This window comes from Drosophila bipectinata, chromosome 2L (genome assembly GCF_030179905.1).
Source record: "Drosophila bipectinata strain 14024-0381.07 chromosome 2L, DbipHiC1v2, whole genome shotgun sequence".
Lineage (NCBI taxonomy): Eukaryota > Metazoa > Arthropoda > Insecta > Diptera > Drosophilidae > Drosophila > Drosophila bipectinata.
This window is the reverse complement of record NC_091736.1, coordinates 1,911,364-1,928,603: the sequence shown is the minus strand read 5'-3', so window position 1 is coordinate 1,928,603 and position 17,240 is coordinate 1,911,364. Positions and strand designations below refer to the sequence as shown.

The 17,240-nt window shown below is 40.7% G+C and overlaps 2 protein-coding genes and 1 non-coding gene across 4 annotated transcripts; 2 read left to right on the top strand and 1 right to left on the bottom strand.

The window, feature by feature from the left end:
- Positions 1-1,180: 1,180 nt before the first annotated feature.
- spz3 (Spaetzle domain-containing protein 3) lies at positions 1,181-7,900 on the top strand. Its single transcript, XM_017250159.3, has 5 exons — positions 1,181-2,616; positions 4,878-5,002; positions 5,840-5,964; positions 6,534-7,022; positions 7,377-7,900. Exons 1-5 carry the CDS (start codon positions 1,680-1,682, stop codon positions 7,531-7,533), a joined length of 1,833 nt encoding a protein of 610 aa, XP_017105648.2. The 5' UTR covers positions 1,181-1,679; the 3' UTR covers positions 7,534-7,900.
- An 824-nt stretch (positions 7,901-8,724) lies between these two features.
- On the bottom strand, positions 8,725-8,795 carry TRNAG-GCC (transfer RNA glycine (anticodon GCC)). The gene has a single exon. It is a non-coding gene; the product is annotated as a tRNA-Gly (tRNA).
- Positions 8,796-10,238: 1,443 nt separating this feature from the next.
- Proc (Proctolin) lies at positions 10,239-16,882 on the top strand. 2 transcript variants are annotated; one of them, XM_017249837.2, is made up of 3 exons: positions 10,239-10,322; positions 11,148-11,423; positions 15,325-16,882. In XM_017249837.2, the coding sequence occupies exons 2-3, from the start codon at positions 11,211-11,213 to the stop codon at positions 15,571-15,573; spliced, it is 462 nt and encodes a 153-aa protein (XP_017105326.2). In that variant the 5' UTR covers positions 10,239-10,322; positions 11,148-11,210; the 3' UTR covers positions 15,574-16,882. The 2 variants fall into 2 exon arrangements, with proteins under 2 accessions (XP_017105326.2, XP_017105325.2); XM_017249836.3 differs by lacking the exon at positions 10,239-10,322 and adding an exon at positions 10,436-10,448.
- Positions 16,883-17,240: the final 358 nt, after the last annotated feature.

The window sequence follows — 17,240 nt, the reverse complement described above, 5'->3', positions numbered from 1 at the left end:
GAGCTGGAGTATGAGGCTGGAGGGGGCCACCTCTGCTACCTTTCCCACTCTGCCCATGTAACCACTAGCTACTGTTTCACCTGGCCAAGAGAGTGTTAAGTTAGTGAGTTAACCCCGGGAGCAGAGAACCCTAGAGCCGCACGCTCTCTTAGCCTGGCGGTCATGTGTGTAACGACTCGCGACTCTCGATGCTCTTCACAACCTGTTTTGAAAGCCCACTTTAGATATACTTTTGCTTTTCATTGCCTTCGATGTTGAATTAAGCAGACATCGTCGATTTCGTCTTGGTTACTGTGATTAATATGCGTTTCTCGCCACTAACGCCACTAAAAATGTATATCAGCCGCCGACGACGCATCCCGGTATTGACCTAGGTCACAAATGAGTTCTCATTAACCTAATCCCATCGCCTAATGATTGTGGAGGAAGATTCCCTCGGCTAAGGTATGCGGAAGAGCCCAGAACAGAACAATTTCATTCAACATTCAATGCAGTGTAATATATCACAGTACTAGACGTAAGTTCTCTTCCATAAACTAGAAAAACGCAAGAGATTAGTCTTGCAAATTGCTTGTTAGATATGGTGTTTAGGTTTGTTTTTATCTGTCACTCTTTAGCATAACCCAAGGCACTGTTTTTTAGCTCGTAAACCATTTGAAAATAACATAAATTGAAAAAAGGTGCAGCTTAATTAAAATATAAAAACAAATACACAAGTTTTAGGAGTTGACAATCAGGTAACTTTTAAAAAATATGTGATAAGGAAATAGACAAACAAAACTAGGAATTAATGCTTAAAGTTTAATTGAGTTTAAAATTATATTACAATTCTTAAGATATCTCTTTAGCTTATTTAGAGGCTAGAGTTTCATGTTAACTTCTTATAGAAATTCCTTATCTATCTCATAAGGGCATTCGAATTTCGTTAAACCCTTTATCGAATATTTTCCGGTTTTTTTTTTTCATTTTTCGTATTGCCATTCAGCTGAAACCAAAATGAAAAAGATAAAAAAGCCACTCAGTTAGCCGTGCGCTCGCTCTTAGCCAGATTCAAAACTGAGCGCAATGTTTCAACTCGGAGATCGGGGATCGGAGATTTTTGAGATTTCGAGAGTTGGGCAACTGTCGAAGCTGAATCTGAAGCTAAAGCTGAAACATTTTCCCTCCTTAAGTTAAGTTTTTTTTTAAAGGCGCACGGCGAGAACGGCTCAGTCGCGATTGTCAGCTTGCCGTGAATGGTATTTTAGCATTAAAACGCGGACGGACGGACACTGTTGCCCGGAGCTCGCGTCGAGATCGCGCTAAAGTTATTTAATAATAATAATAACAACAACATCGTTTGCACATATATTTGTAGATATATGTATATAGCACATAACTCGCCGAGATAATACGTGCGCGGGGTGGATGTGTGCGTGTGTGTGTTTATATTTCAGCGGCAGAGTGTGTGTGTGCTAGCTATTGTTGCCAGGGGTGGGAAGTGGGAGCTGATCTGACTGATTTGTTATTTTTGCATAAATCAATTTCGAGAGCGCGCGCCATCAATTTCCGTGCGCGCAGATCTGTTCTAGATGATGTCGCCGCATGCGCAGCCGAATCGAGTTTGTGTCCTAAGTCTTTCGTTTTCGGTTTGATTTTTCGCTAACTGGAGTGCTAGCTCCCCGTCCTGACACCGTCCCATGGCTCTGACGAATTTCTCGCTGCCTTTCGGTGCTCTCGGCCAGCAGCCGTGGGGTGTCACCTTGGCCCCCCTCCATCCCATCCATCAGCTGGCCAGCAATACCAATAATCTCCTCTACTCGCCGGCCGACCATCAGCAGCAATCTCCAGCAGAGGCAGCTGGCAATCCTCCCGACTACTTTAAGAACAATCCCTATGCTCCACCCCAAGCTGCTGCCGCGGCGGGCGGATATCAATATCAGAACACCGGTGGCAGACATAAGCAGAACAATGCCTATTTGCCGCCCACTGCTCCGAATGCGGTCCGGAATTCTGTGTACCATATTCAGCAGGTGCAACAGGTGCAGCAGAGCCAGCAGCAGCATCAGCAAATCACCCAGCAGCAGCAACAGCAGCAGCAGGACCAGAACGAGAACAGTGTATCCTTTCAGAGCACAAGTTCAAGGTCGAGCAGCAGCTCCGGCCAGAGCTCCATCCAGCTGACACAAACTCACTCCAGTGGCCGGGGCCCGGGGGAGGGCTCGTACACCCGATTCCCGGGACAACCTCCCCAGCAGCAGCAGAAGCAATTCTACAATGCCCATGGCAGTGCCAGTGCCACTTTCACGAAAAACACTGGCAGCTTTAGTATTACCAGCTATGGCAGCAGGCAGCAGCAGCAACACCAGCAACAGCAACCGCCATCGCAGCAACAGCAACCACCCCCAGCACCGGCCCAGCAGCCACGTTCTAGGCCAACCAAACCGGAGGCACCCCAGCCCGCCCAGACCTACGGAGTGGCACCTCCGGAAAATTATCCTGAACGAGCTCCGGGCTTTACAAGGGTCCAGGCTGGTCAGGGTTCCAGGACTCAGGTGCATGCGGTGATTGACTATGATGTGGAAGAGGGCGAGGAGGATGAGGAGGAGGACGACGAGGAACTGGGGCCCAATAAGGGTGAGTGTATATATTTTCTAAAAACCAATTTAAGAACCATCTTTTAAATCAAAATATTCTTTAAAATTAATGTCGAAACTAGTAGTTCTTGAAGACCATTACTAACCAAAAATCCTAAATCTTCAAGCAAATATCCATAACAAATCTTAAAACCCAAACTTGAAATACTTCTTGTACAAAATAAGCAATTTTTAACACCAATTACATGACACAAAAGCTTTTCATTAAAAAAAACATCATATTAGGGGCTTTTTTTTCAAAGAACAGTCTAAGATATGAAGAATCACTTCCTTATTCACTTCAAAGGAATTCCCGAGATGTATCAATCTTTGGAGTACATTCCACTTTGAGCATTTCCTGACTCCGAACGATGCCAATCTGAGCAATTAACAAATAAAAACAAATGTTGGTGTTTTAATTTGTTTACTTTATTGTCAAAGTGTACGAATTTGGAGCATGTAGATGGCTTAGAGTGATAAGCCAAGTGAAGAGTCCCACGTCTGCACACGATCAAGAAATAAAAACAAAATATTAAATCGAAAAACCGATTGAAAGTCATGTTAATTTATAGTATTAGTTGTTGTTTTGGTCGAGGCTTAGCGGCTGCTACTTGTTTTTGTGTATCTTTCCAATTGAGAGCAACTTCTGCACAAGATCTCAGAGATCGGAACTGGGATCGGGTCGTAGTGGAGCAACTATAACTATAACAAATAACAAAGTTGTGGAGTAAACAAGCGCACAAGCAACGAGCGGTGGCGCAAGGTCAAAGGTCTACAAACCGATCGGCAAGGTCACTTTCAAGACAGTAATGGCCAGTGTTTGACTTTTATAACTAACAGACTGGCACGCATCACGATTTATGTTGTGTTGTGCCGGGGTGTATCTATCTACCCATCTATCTATCCGTATCGGCTCGTGTAGCTGTATCTCTAGGTGTATCTATTTTGGCCTGCCCTTGTTGTCCTCTTGGAAAACTGTCAGCGGCTCTTCACTTTTTTGGATGTTTCACTTTTGGCCAAGTTTGTGGCGCCTCTTTACTTCTGCCTCTGCCTCTCCATATACATACATCTTTTATCTCCATCGCCATCTCAATCCCCCAAAGCCGTTGAGGCATTAGCCAGCCAGCAACCTGCCAGACTTCAGACCTCAAGTACTCAACTCGGTTACGGGGCTATTATGCAAGAAGTCGCGCTTCAATCTTTGTGAGGAGAAGGGTGGCAGGGGCGTCTCATGAACCAGCTCTCCATATGAAGACGTGCACACGCAAGACACACGGCTCACAAGATACAAGTTTGGCTATGGCTGGCTTTTTGTCTCGATCTCGAGTACTCAGCACTTGGTTTTCACCTTTGTGCAGCCCACAATAACAACAAAAGTTATAATAACAGATCTCAGCTAAAGATCTCTGAACAATCACAAAAGAATCTATTTCAAAACATCTTTCGAAAAGAATCGCTCATTAGCTGAAAGTGACATGGTTTCGATGCACAGCAAGAAAATTATGATGAGAATCCAAAGAATATATTGTATTTAGGATAAGGATATTATAAGAATTCCCAAAGTATTCTTCTCAGTACAAATCTTCCTTTCAAACTTTCAAACATATAACATGTATTGGTACAGTCTTGGCTAAAAGTTGTTCTGTATCTATGTCCTGTATCCTGTGTATAAATGAGTATTAAATATTGTAGAATTTTTGATAAACTTAAGCCCATTGGTCTTTTAAAACCTATACCTTGTAGAAAAGACACCTTATATCTGCAAAGAAAAACCCCCTTTATAGATGTACATATGCTCCCTTTTTCAACATTCTTCAACTCGTTTTGCATCCTGCAGCTTTTTTCAAAAAAGGGAAAGTTTCCGTCTGAGGCCCAGATCCGGATCTGGGCATTACAAATGCCAGGCAGACATGAAATTTATACATGCAAGTGTCAACTGCAGTCCGATTTGTATGCAGACACAGACTCAACCTCTGGTGCTGGTACTGGTGCTTGCACTTGCACTTGCAATGGCAGCTATCTGGGTTCACTTTTCGGGTTTACCCGGGCTGATTAATGCAGTGACAACGACAACGGATACGACAACGATTCCAGCTCCAACTTCAATTCCAATTCGAAACTCCCACTCCTACTCCCCTGTCCTTGCACATGAATCATCCACATCATCGCATTGCACAGAGAAACAATGCCAAAGCAATCCAAAAAACCACTCCAATTTCAATTTCATTTTCATTTAACGATCCATTTAAATTCCATTCACAGATAGCAATCAGATGCCCACGGTGACGCCGATCCAGGGACCGATCTACTTGAAGAATGGCACGGTGCCGGTGGTGCCGCTCTTTTCCTATCCGAAGCTCAACAATGGATCGTTTCTACAGATTCCGGTAAGAATGGATTTTTTTGAAAGGGGCTGTTGGGAAAGGTAATGTGGGTGTACGAGGCTCTGAGCACGCGCGCATTTTAATAGCCACACTTGCAAAAAAAAAAATCTAGTGCAGAATTCTGAAAAAGTTTAAAAAAAAGTTTAAGAATTCTATTCTTATATAAAAAATATCAAATAATGTTTTAAACAATCCATCATACCCATATCTTGTACATGCTGTAACTCTATAGATCTATTACCGGTTCTAGTTCTGCTCTTTTTCCCCAGTGTACTCTCGATTTCGATCGAGTTTGCTCATTTGCGGAAATAACTTTGACGATTTTGTGTGTTCATTTCGGTTTTTCGGTATTTTTTTGTTTTAATTTTATTTTTTATTTTATTTTCTTTTTGCTTTTGTTTTTTTGCACACGAAGGTCGTGCGAGTTCGTTTCATTAAGAGGTGTGATGATGTTGATGACGCCAAAAGAAGAGCAAGGCGAGCGGTGGGAGAAAGAGATCCGGACTCCGGAGATTAAGCCAAGCACCGGCACATGTCTACTCGAATATGGGGAGCTTAAACCCCAAGACCCAACTCCATAGTCCACTCCCCGCCACAGTCATAGCCCTCCGTTCGGCCATCGTTGCGTTTTTCGAATATAAAACGAACTTTTATGTTTATGACTTACTCGAGTCATTTTCACACCCCGGCCATAATTTGTTATGGTCTCCGAATCAATCTCGGTAATCTCAGTACCCTCGCCGAAAACCCAATTGCCTTCCTCAATGCTAAATACTGATGGCACACAAATACCCAACATATATCTCACACATATTGTATCTGTATATCTGACCAATTTAGATCTGGTGGACGGCCCTGTCGGTGGCTCTGGGCCTGGACGTGCGGGGCGATGTCATCAAGGGAGTGCCATGCATCAAGCGATACCATCAGCTGTTCTGTCCCACAGCCGGAAATAGTTATCCCATGTAAGTAGATATCACATCTAAGGGCTATTGTTCTTTGCGTTTTTTTCTCTTTTTTTTGGATAATCGGAAATTCCAAATGGAAATGGAATGGAAACTCCCTTGAAATAATCGTTAAACCTTTATTATAGTCACTATAACTGATTGATTCAAGGATGTTTGCTTTTCTGCGGTTTTCTTTAAAATTGAGTTCTTTGCCAAAAGCTGCTCTGAATCACATTTAATCCGGGTGACTGTTCTTTAGTGACATACTTAGTTACCCCTCCGACTATCATAATCGTTCTCATTAGCATAGCCGCGTCAAATCCAAACGAATTTCATCATTAGGCCCAACGAGAGAGAAACGTGCCAGTTTTGGAAAGGTTCATTGCCATTAAATCAAATCAAGCCCTAGTTGATTCACTACTAGACTAGTTCCTTTGCTAAAGCTAAACATTTATTAATTAATTTCTTAATTCAATGCAATCTTCTAACGTTTTTATCACTTAAGTGTCAAAAAAGGGTACCATGAAAATAAAATATATTAATTTTATAAGATTGATAAGACTTAGTAAAGCATTAATATTTTCCAGTGACAAAATCGAACGATTCATAGACGACAACAAGGCTCTGATGCGAAGGATGTACGGGGACTTTGAAATGAACATGGAAGGTCCTGCTGGGGGCGGAGGAGGAGGCGGCCGGCAACAGGCTAAGGCGCGAAAACGTCGCTTCATAGACGAACCGGATATATTCATACCACCCGGAGCCTTTGCGGCAAATGCCGGAGAATCCGTGGAAGCTGGTGACAGCTATTTTGGGAAACTCCGGAACAAGCGCCAAGCTGCCGCAGGAGGAAGTCGCAATAGAGGCGGAGCTGCCGTTGGAGGATCGAATAGCAATGGAAACAGCAATGCCAATCGACCTCAAGGCAATGGAAATTCTGGCACTGGGAGACTGGATGCTTGCGAGTCGAAAATAGAAATTGTAACACCCTATTGGGCATCGAATTCTGCCGGAAAAATCCGAGCCATTGTTAATACTCAGCATTTCGAACAGGCCATACACCAGGAGGTTTGCAGGTGAATTTCGGAACTCGTGGCTTATTATGGGCTTTCTTTTAGTTTTTATAATAGGATTTTGCTCAGGTAATTTGTTAGGCTTTGAAAAATATTAGGCTAAATGTTTAAGGCATTAATAAGCCAATTAAATTTACTAATGATTTTAATAGATTGTTTCTTAATTACTTTAACTTGAAGATAAAATCAAGAAGACAATCATTTGAAACCTGTATTTAGAGATTCATTAAATTAGTACAACTTTTATTTCAAAGCTTTACACAAATGACAAAACCTATTACTAAAACAAATTGAAAGCCTAATTAATGAATGTATTTATTTTATTCTTTTTATAATATATTTCTTCTATTTTTATAGTAACACACAAACTCCCCGATGTGAAGGAGAATGTGGATGCGAACAAAAGTATAAATGGCATCGACTGCTCGCCTACGATCCCGATAACGATTGCAAGGGCATATTTATGGATTGGTTCCTGTTTCCTTCGTGCTGTGTCTGTAGATGTAATCCCTAGATCAACCGACTCTCAGCAATTAATTATATAATGCATATAAAAAGTTGATAAATGTTAAATTGAGACAAGTAATCGTATGTAGGTAGAATGCCACTGAATGTATTTTAGTTGTTGTTAAGTACATAGATCTTACGTCAGCCCTAATCGGTAGCTCTAGTTAAGATCGATTCTACAAATATTTAAGGTTTTTTTTCTACGAGCCATATTGTATATCCCCCGAAGCACCCTTCCTTCTCGATCCCTCTCGATCCTCCATCGACATGCGATATTACTCAACCATCCATTCGTTGTTGTACGGTAATTGTAATTGTAAACGTAATTGTAAAACGATTCAAGTGAATAAAGTCTATGCAAATAAACCTAAAAATTGTGACTTTGAAAATATGTATAGGAATTTAATTAGCAAATGGTTATAGCTTAGAATATAAATGTAGTACTTCTGGTTAGGTGTTTTTGGTTTTCCATATACTTCTATGGGTATATAATTTTAAATCGGAAATAATGGCAACGACCTTTTTTTCTAATATGATTTATTCATTCATTTCATAACAAAATGGAATATTTATTTTTATCATTTAAGAAGCCATTTTGTAGATGTAATTTAAAAAGTTAGGAAAATATACTCAGTTTTTTTAGATGATTAAATTCTTAAACTAAAACCACTGAAAATGGCTTCATAAAGAAAGGACCTAAGTAAATAAAATAAATTAATAACTGAGCATTTAAATTTTATTTTTAAATTTTGTTAACTTTAATAAAACTATACCCCATTTTCATTTAAATTAGGGTAGGGATTAATTAGAGATAACGTCTTCATTTATTGGAAAAATAAATCAAAATATACATTATATCTATTAATCTCGCAGTATCTGCTCGATAGATATCACCTGCATGCAAAACTATTACTAATCCCAAAATAGAATGGTACATGGTGAATCAAAATATTATTATTACCTTTATCTTCACCCAGTTATGGCATACTACATGTTGTCAGTTAGTCAATAACGAAATCTCATGATTTATTAAATACCATATGACTGAAGGGGGAAACCCAAAACAATTATTGACATTTTGATAAATTCCAACAAAAAAAGCTGCTAAAATTGGAATGCTATAGTTAACTCAAATCGTATACAAGCAAAAGTAAATAAATTATGGTAAAAATATAAAAGTAATCAAAAAAGTTATTTTTGCATCGGCCGGGAATCGAACCCGGGCCGCCCGCGTGGCAGGCGAGCATTCTACCACTGAACCACCGATGCTTCGTACCGTTACGACTCTAAACTTGCTCCATAAGCTTCGGAGATGAAAGAAACCTGAAAAAGAGCTTTCGGGAAAGCTTTTCTGGCCTACGACAACTGAAACTGAGTTTTTTGAACGGAATTCCAACGAGGAAGACCAATAGATTATTTCATATTTTGAGTAATTGTTTTTCTTATTTTTTTTGGGGATGGGGAGGGGGATTTTAATAATTTTGATGGAAGGAGTACCCCCGATTCTGGTGTGCTTCATAAAGCGTTTATATGCCACAGTCATAAATAACCCAAGCAGTTCAATGGACGGTTGGGGGTTGGATGTGCGATGTGTGATGTGTGTGTTGCATGAATGGTAGCATACATTCCGAGTGGTATTACTCGAGTCCAGCTTGGGGTCGTAAAACCCTTGCGATGCCATTGGCACACTTCCCATGCCCGTCACGTATTCAATCACAGCAATGGCTACACAAAACTGCGCTATATCAAAAATTTCGGTCTATCGGTCGTGCGTGGTATACAAATGGGTCCATTTCACCGACACCACAGATAGCCAACATACTCGCTATATAGCCCAACCAGCCAGAAGACGACCCAGAAGACAATAACAATTGAGTGCCGGGGCCCAGGCCCGTGCTTATGTCCGGGGAACCAGTTAACCGAACCGCAGCAATGTTGGCAGAAGGGGACATGGGGATCCGGAGCATTTATTGACGCCCGCAATGTCAACAATTGCAGCCATGACGACGACAGCAGCCGGGGAAACCGCAATGGCAAATTGAATAATTAGGACTAAAGAGACTATAGTACCCTAGAAACTCTAACATTTAAAAATACACTATCTAATTTCTATCCACAAATACTTGACTAAAAACAAAAGACCTTGTTCTGTTTAACAATTTCCCCATCATGTCCTAACTGATCACATTGTCCAATACCAATCCACCCACAAATACCTCTTGGACAAAGATGACAAGAGAACTGCCCACTAAAAGCCACATCGAGTTAACCATGAAAGTTGGCCAAGCGAAAACATTTCACCAGCTTCTATACTAAGGACTGTAGATGGGGCGTATACGTATTATGATGATGACGCCCGAACAGGACAATGGAAATGCGAGGCCACACAAACACCAGGACACCCAAGAGCACACACATAAAGGAGTGTGTGGTGACAATGATATGGATGTTGGTACATTTGTTTGGCTTTTGGACGACGCTGCGCGCGCACTTACTGGCGAAAAAGAGCTCGGCTTTGGAGACAGGACACGCCAGAAGGCTAATTCGCCAATTCCCAATAGAGGGTGTAGAGCATCCGGAGGACAGAATATCCGGACCACCACAGAGCCGTCGTCGGCGGCGTCCTGGCGTCATCTCAAAATCTCGGCGAATGCCACAATTTTTGGCTATAAATACAAATGTCGGCACGCAGCTTGGCTTAAACTTACATTGTTATCCTAGTTCACAACATCGTCCTGGGTTGTCCTTCGCCTTCGCCCACATATTCTTACTTACTTGCCGAACAAAACACATTCGGTACGTGACGCTGTTAAGACCAAAGTCCTCCCTTACCACAAAAATAAAATAAAAAGTAACAAGCAAGTGGCAGGAGCTGCTCCTTCAGTGAAACTCCAACTCTATTAGCCATCAAAAATATAAACTGTGAGTCACACATTCAGCGGGCTGGCTAGGTGGTGGTGCTGGTGCAGGTGCAGATGTGGTGGCTTCTGTTTCTGGTTTCAGTGTCAGTGCCATAATCATAAATTTCGGGCATTGTGTAATCCTCTTTCGATTGGGTAAACAAACACACCAAGTGGCCAAAAGTGCTGCAGTTTTTATTATTGAATCGTTAAAGCAACGGGAATTAAATTTTAAATTGGATTTTTTTCGTCACGAATGTTTTTAGCCAGAAATGGGGCATATGCGTCAGATATTGTTCATGTTTACCACTAAATATATTCAAAGTTTAAAATATTCTTCCTGAAAATAAAAAATTCATAGATTGTTTAAGGAAAATGTAATCTTTTTCAACATGACCTTTTGTCACTGAATAAATTTTATTGAACGAATTTCAATTTGCATCCCCTAACCAGAGATTAAATTACAAAAAAGCCCAAAGGAAGGCACTCCTTGGATGAGGAGAAACAATTCATCTGTTACTCAATACCTTTGTAATCTCTGGCATCCATTTCTGGTTTGTTTTCATATTCCCACTGAGACCCCACCTCAAAAGCCATCACCAGTGCCATGCCAATTACACATCCTGCAATTGTCTTCGAAAAGCACTCTGCCAAAGAGTTCACACACTTTTCCCTCATTCCCCCTGCCGCCCTCCTCATAGCCCTCTTTCTTCGGTTGTAGTGAAAAAGAGCCACGCCCATTCAATTGGAGACGAAAAAACGCCCCCCTATAAAAGACAATAATATGCGAGTTGCAAGGAGTTCGGACCAGGGAGGCGGAAGACTGATGCGGGAAGGCTGCAGAAATGGAAGTGGAAATGGAAATGGTCACAGGTGGCTTTTAGTGTGGATGCTGGTACTGCTCCTGGTTGTGCCGCAGCATTTGGTGGATGGCCGTTACCTGCCGACAAGGTCGCATGGCGATGACTTGGACAAGTTGCGTGAACTGATGTTGCAGGTGAGCAAGTATTACACTTGAAGAAAATTTAAAAAAATATATTACATGGTAAGGTTATAGAAAATATATAAGAGGCTTTTCAAAAGCTTTCTTACAAGACCTATATCTTATCTCAGAATCAGACTATACTTTAGACAAGGTCTAAGACTTCTTAGATTAATCACTAATATTTTAAATATTACCTTATAGTTCCTATATCTATTCTTTTATTCAAAGATGATATAAGTTCTTTTCATAATAGATCTTAAACCTTTAAAACTCCTCCACAATTAGGGGTCATCCTTCAGTGTATCTGAGAGAATGTGCGATGGGTATCTCCTCCGGCCGTGTGCGTGGCCCGGAGTCTTGTGCATTGGCATTTTTGGTCCGCTGTCAATATAATTAACTAAATGAAAAGAGAGCCAAAGCGTGGTATTAAGTTGCAATTATGTCGCCAATTATTGAGGTTTTATTTTCGACTTGTTTTTGTTTTCGAGCAGAGTTTCTTCTGCTTTTTTGGGTTTTTTTGTATTTTGTTATTTTTGTTTTTGGTCACTTATGGAAGTTGAGTTGAGGTGAACAGAGTGGAATTGAATGGAATGGAGATTACGTCATCGGGCCCGGGTATAAGGTTACACAGGTCCCTCGGCCACGGCCCCACTGATGATTCCTGCTAACCGCACTACATCTTTTCTTGTGTTTTTTGTTGTTTTTATTTTTTTTTGTTGGCAATCTCCTGGTGCTGTGGTTTCTTGTGCGTCTGCAAACCATTTCAGAAATATTTTTACATATTTCGCAAGCGTTTCTTTTTTTTCGCATGCTGGCTATAAAGCTTCTTCTGGTGCGCCTCTTCGATGGAGAGGAGCCTGCTCGGCTACAATCGCCAACTTGGCCAACACTTGCTGCATGCCGGGCACCTCATCTTTTGCACAATTTTTGATTCGCCGACACTGCTGTGTTTGCCGATGTTGTTTTTGTTATTTAATAGTCTTTTTTTTGTTTTTGGCACAGTTTCCTGTTCTTTTTCGCAACCAAGACACAAAAATGCGGCTCAACTAGGAGGGTAGGAATTAGGGGATCAGGGGATTAGGGGAGCCTGCGAGGAAGCCCCACTTAACTGCCGCCAGTGGATGTGCAGAAATCCAACGCAGCTGCACCAATGCTGCGAAAATGCAACTGTTTGCCGACCATCGATTCGAGTATTTGTAGCAAACTGTTTAAGCTTTAAACACTATGAGAAATAATATCAGAGATATAACTATCTATTTTAAATTAAAATCTAGATGTGAAAGATAGTACTTTGTTCTGGTTCCTTTCTAAAGTTCTTAAATCATTAAAAATGGGTTTATTTTATAGTTATAATTTTTTCCCCTGCACATACTATATATGTAGCACTCAACCCCTTTTGCAGAATCTGTTTCTGAGTCACGATCCCTGCAAATCGATAAGTCGCTGACGTGCGACGCCAGACAAAGACCAAAGACCACAAGACCATAGACTATAGACCAAGAGCAGACCATGTTTGGGCCAAAAAAAAAAAACTTGCAAAAAGCGAGCAGAAAAATAAAGCAAAAAAATGACTAAAAAAAAGAAAAGGGAAATCAAATGTCAAATAGCAAATAATGACGATGACGTGGTCGGTCTGCTTCCATTGGCTCCTTCACTGTCGATGATGAAGGTTGACTTGGCTACGTCACTTTGAAGACAAGAAGCCACCGGAGGGGGAAAATGAGCAGAAAATGAAAACACTTGACACACAATAATGCATTGAACCTGAGAGCAACAGCAGCAGCCAGGCAGCCATGAGACAACAAAACCTGGCCTTTGGCTTATTGCCTTCTCCGGGATGGATGTCAACAAAATGACATGACTCCCCCTCAATCCTCAATCCTCCGACAAGGCCATCTCATCCATCTTTCCTCCCGTTTTCCTGTTTCCCCACCCAGAAGATGACAATCAAGTTGGAAGGAATTCCCAAAAGCAATTTGTGTTGGAGAATGTGGAAAATGACAATTTCATAATGCTCTCCGACTTATTAGAGAAATATTGGATTATAATTTTGTGACAAAGTGGTACGTGGTTGAACTTTATAATTGTTTTGGGTGGGATTTTGAACTAATTTGCGAATGAACTTGAGCTTATAATTTAATGATTATTTGATTATGAGATTGTGGGGGAGGATATCAGCCATAATCCCCTATGATTCCACAAGTCAAAGTAATAATTAATTTACTTTGGTTGACTTTTAAGAGAACTTATGACTGAAATTGATAATTTGGCTTATTTTTAAGCTATATTCTTTGAAAACATATTCTCTGTTTTCTTTTTAAAATTATCGTTTCAATAAAATGTGTTTTAGCTCAAGTTTCAAAGCCATAAGTAAAAAGTTGCTCCTTGGGCATTCGAGCATTATATCCAATTGATGGCAATTATTTCCAACATTCCTTTTCCACTTGCCACAAATGCCTTAGCCAACAAATCCCACCACTCATCAAGTGGCCCATTCCCCGGGCCAGAAAACTACCCGACCCAAAACACATCAACCCGGCGTCGACACCCGAAAGATTCTCCCTTCCCCCCTGGAGTCCCAGCGCAGATGTTTATTTATAAAGTATCTGCCAACTCCGTATCGCAGCCCAACTGGCAAAACGATGGCAGACACCGGGGCAAGGGAGGTGGAAGACAAACGAAATCACATAACTTTTCACTTAACGACAACTCTCAAATTAAACTGTCCAAATGTGCCAGTCGATGGAGGCTTTAATGAAAATCATCTCGAGACGACGAATCCCAGCTGGCAACGGGTCACCCCTCTAACTCCACAACCCCTGGGTAAACCTTAGACATCACCACCACCACCCCTCCCAGATGGAAGCCCAGATGCAATGCGATAACAATTCCAGAGTCATTATTACTTCCTTGTAAACCTTTTTGGCCATTAATGGCATTCCGAGTCAAGGAAAGGGAAAGGAAACAAATATTGCAAGTTGTCCGAAAATAGAAAACAATCTTTGCGTTTTTTTTGTGTCTTCAGACTTTGTTTCAAAATTAGCAATAATATAATTACTTGGCGCGAAATTGTTTTAGGTTTTTCACTTCGTTTGGTGTTGTTTGTGTTTGTTCACACATCATCAACACCGTTCGCCAAAAAAAAAAAACTCAAAAACCCAAAACTCAAAACAAAAGATCAGCCCTAGATGGGGGGAGGGCTTACAGTGGTAGCCAGAAAAAAAAGAGGTTGGCGTCTGATAATTACACGACAATACCCCCCATTAACACATTTTCAGCTCATCACAGCTCACAGCGGCAAAGATGCGGAGCCAAAAAGCTGGTAGCCAAGTTAGTAGGGTTTAAAACAAGTTAACCCATTTTTTGCAAACCTAAAACCAGATACTACTTAAAATTTTATTAAAATAAGATGTAAAGAAACCTGAAGAAAAACTATTCAGAAAAGGTTAGAAGCATTGAAGTTCTTTCAGATATTTTTTTCTAAGTTATAGCCCTTGGAAGCTTTATTATTATTATATTTTATATTGTTTTATTAAGCCTTTAAGACACTCTTATTCCACTTTAAAGCTCCCTTGATACTTATGGGGTTAAGCTAAGCAAACAACAGAAGCAGACAGCCTCAAGATGCGGCTTCGTTACAGATAAAGTTCATTCGATTTAATGATGCGCCAAAAATTAAAATTAAAAAAAAAAGAAAAGCTAAAAAAAATTACTAAAAATCTGTGACGAACTTCCCACGTTGGATAAATAAGATTTCAAAAGATTTTTTTGGAAATAACTCACACTCCATCATCGCCAGGCAGCAGGGGGCCGAACCGAGCCGTGTTAACAACAGCAACTATACGATAATTATAACAACCATAACAACAGCTCAGAGTTTAACTTGGTATGCTTTTTTTTTTATTTTTTGCAGATTTTGGAGTTGAGCAATGAGGACCCACAGACCCAGCAACAGCAGCAGCAGCAACACCCACTGCGTCTGCACAATGAGGCCACCGGCAACAGCAACAGCATCGGCAGCAGCAGCAGCAACATCAACAATCCACGCGTGTCCAACAGCAACTCGAACGCCGCCTGGCTGCAGAAGCTCAGTGCCATGGGTGCCCTGGACGAGTTGGGCGGTGATGCCCCCCGATTTGGGTCCAACTATGGACGCTATTAGAGGGCATACATCCTCTGAGACCGAACAACACCTGACAACAGCAACTACAACATCGACACAACAGCCACCAACGGAATCTGAATCCAAAAAGGGGTTACCGGGGTACAAGGGGGGAAACCATGTTGTGAATAAAATTGTTTAGGTTTAGGGCGGGGGGTTTACGAGGGGATAAAAGGGACATAGTCACAGGAATGGTCGCAGGATTAAAATCCTAAATGGAAACGAAACCAAAGTGCGTGAAAATGGACAAACAAATGGAGCAAAGAATTTCCCAGAAAATCACTTTGAAGTACGTACTAGGGACGAGTTTTGTGCCATTTTGAAACGGAGTTAAGGACTCTTGACTAAAATCACTTTTAAACTAGAAGGACCCTTGTCAACCCTTTTGCAACAAACTCTTTTTAAATGAATTCTATGATCTGTAAATCTTTTCAAGCCAAAGCCTTGATTGAATATTTTTAAAATGCAAACAACATGGCATCCCTTGGACCCCAAAGATCCTAAATCTAAGGTTTTATACGCAACTGAAAAAACTGAAAACGAAAACTTATAAAAAAGGACAAAATGCAGTTCCTACGCTAGAACAATAATTTTAAAAATTTTTTGGGTAAACCCGAATCGAAATAATGTACCTATATGTATGTACCTATGTGTTGTAGAGCAACCCCGTCCCTCTCTGTAATCTCTTAAAAAAAAAAAACAAGAAAACCCTCGAAAAATACTCCCTTTTAATGGTCTAGGCTAAGTGCGGATTTTCAACTTCTTTTTCAAGCGGCCAAGAAACAAGAGATAAAAATTAAAACAACCATAAAAACAAGCAAAGTCAATTGTAAATATTTTTTAAACCCCGAAAACCTTCCCATACATAGTCCCCCAGCCCGCCCCTAGTCAATGGTATATTAACTGGAGTTTTAATGGGCCCCCAAGGTCGCATACGGACGAGTCATATGAAGCTATATGCTTATAATATATATTTAAATGGATGGTGTATTTATAAATTATACTACTCCCAACTAACCTCCACTAACCGAGATGGCCTCCGCTGGAAGATGGGCCCAAGTTTAATGCGATTTCGGTTGCGACTTTATAGCCAAAAACGTGCAGAGGGAGAAATATATAAATATAAATATATATATTTATACACTATTATATTCATATTTACCACAATATACAAATAATATATATACTATACATATATATGTGTATGTGAATGTAAATTTAATTGTTGTTAACTTACGTTATTGTTATTACTTTTGATTCGCCGAAGCAGAAGCAACAATAAAAGAAATCATTTTCAATGCAAGACCCAGACGGGATCTGCCTTTTAACTAGATCTCTAGCCAGTGATACAGTGAAACCCCTTATGCAATATATGCGTGTGTGTAACGCAACTTTACAACGGTCCTATAGAGTACCAGCAGCTCCATTTGCAGCTCAGATTCATCTTCATCTTTGTGGCTGAAAAAACATACACATTTCACATCCATCTGCTTGAGGGCGCCGCCATCCCAAAAGATTCCCATCTATCTCAATTTACTTTCTCGTACCTCAAGTGCAACTCTTGACAAATTAAAAGCCAAAAAGTGGCACCCACCAGAAGATACCCCAAAAACCCATAACCGAACCGAACCCATTCCCCAATGTCAGTTCGAACCCGTTAAGTACTT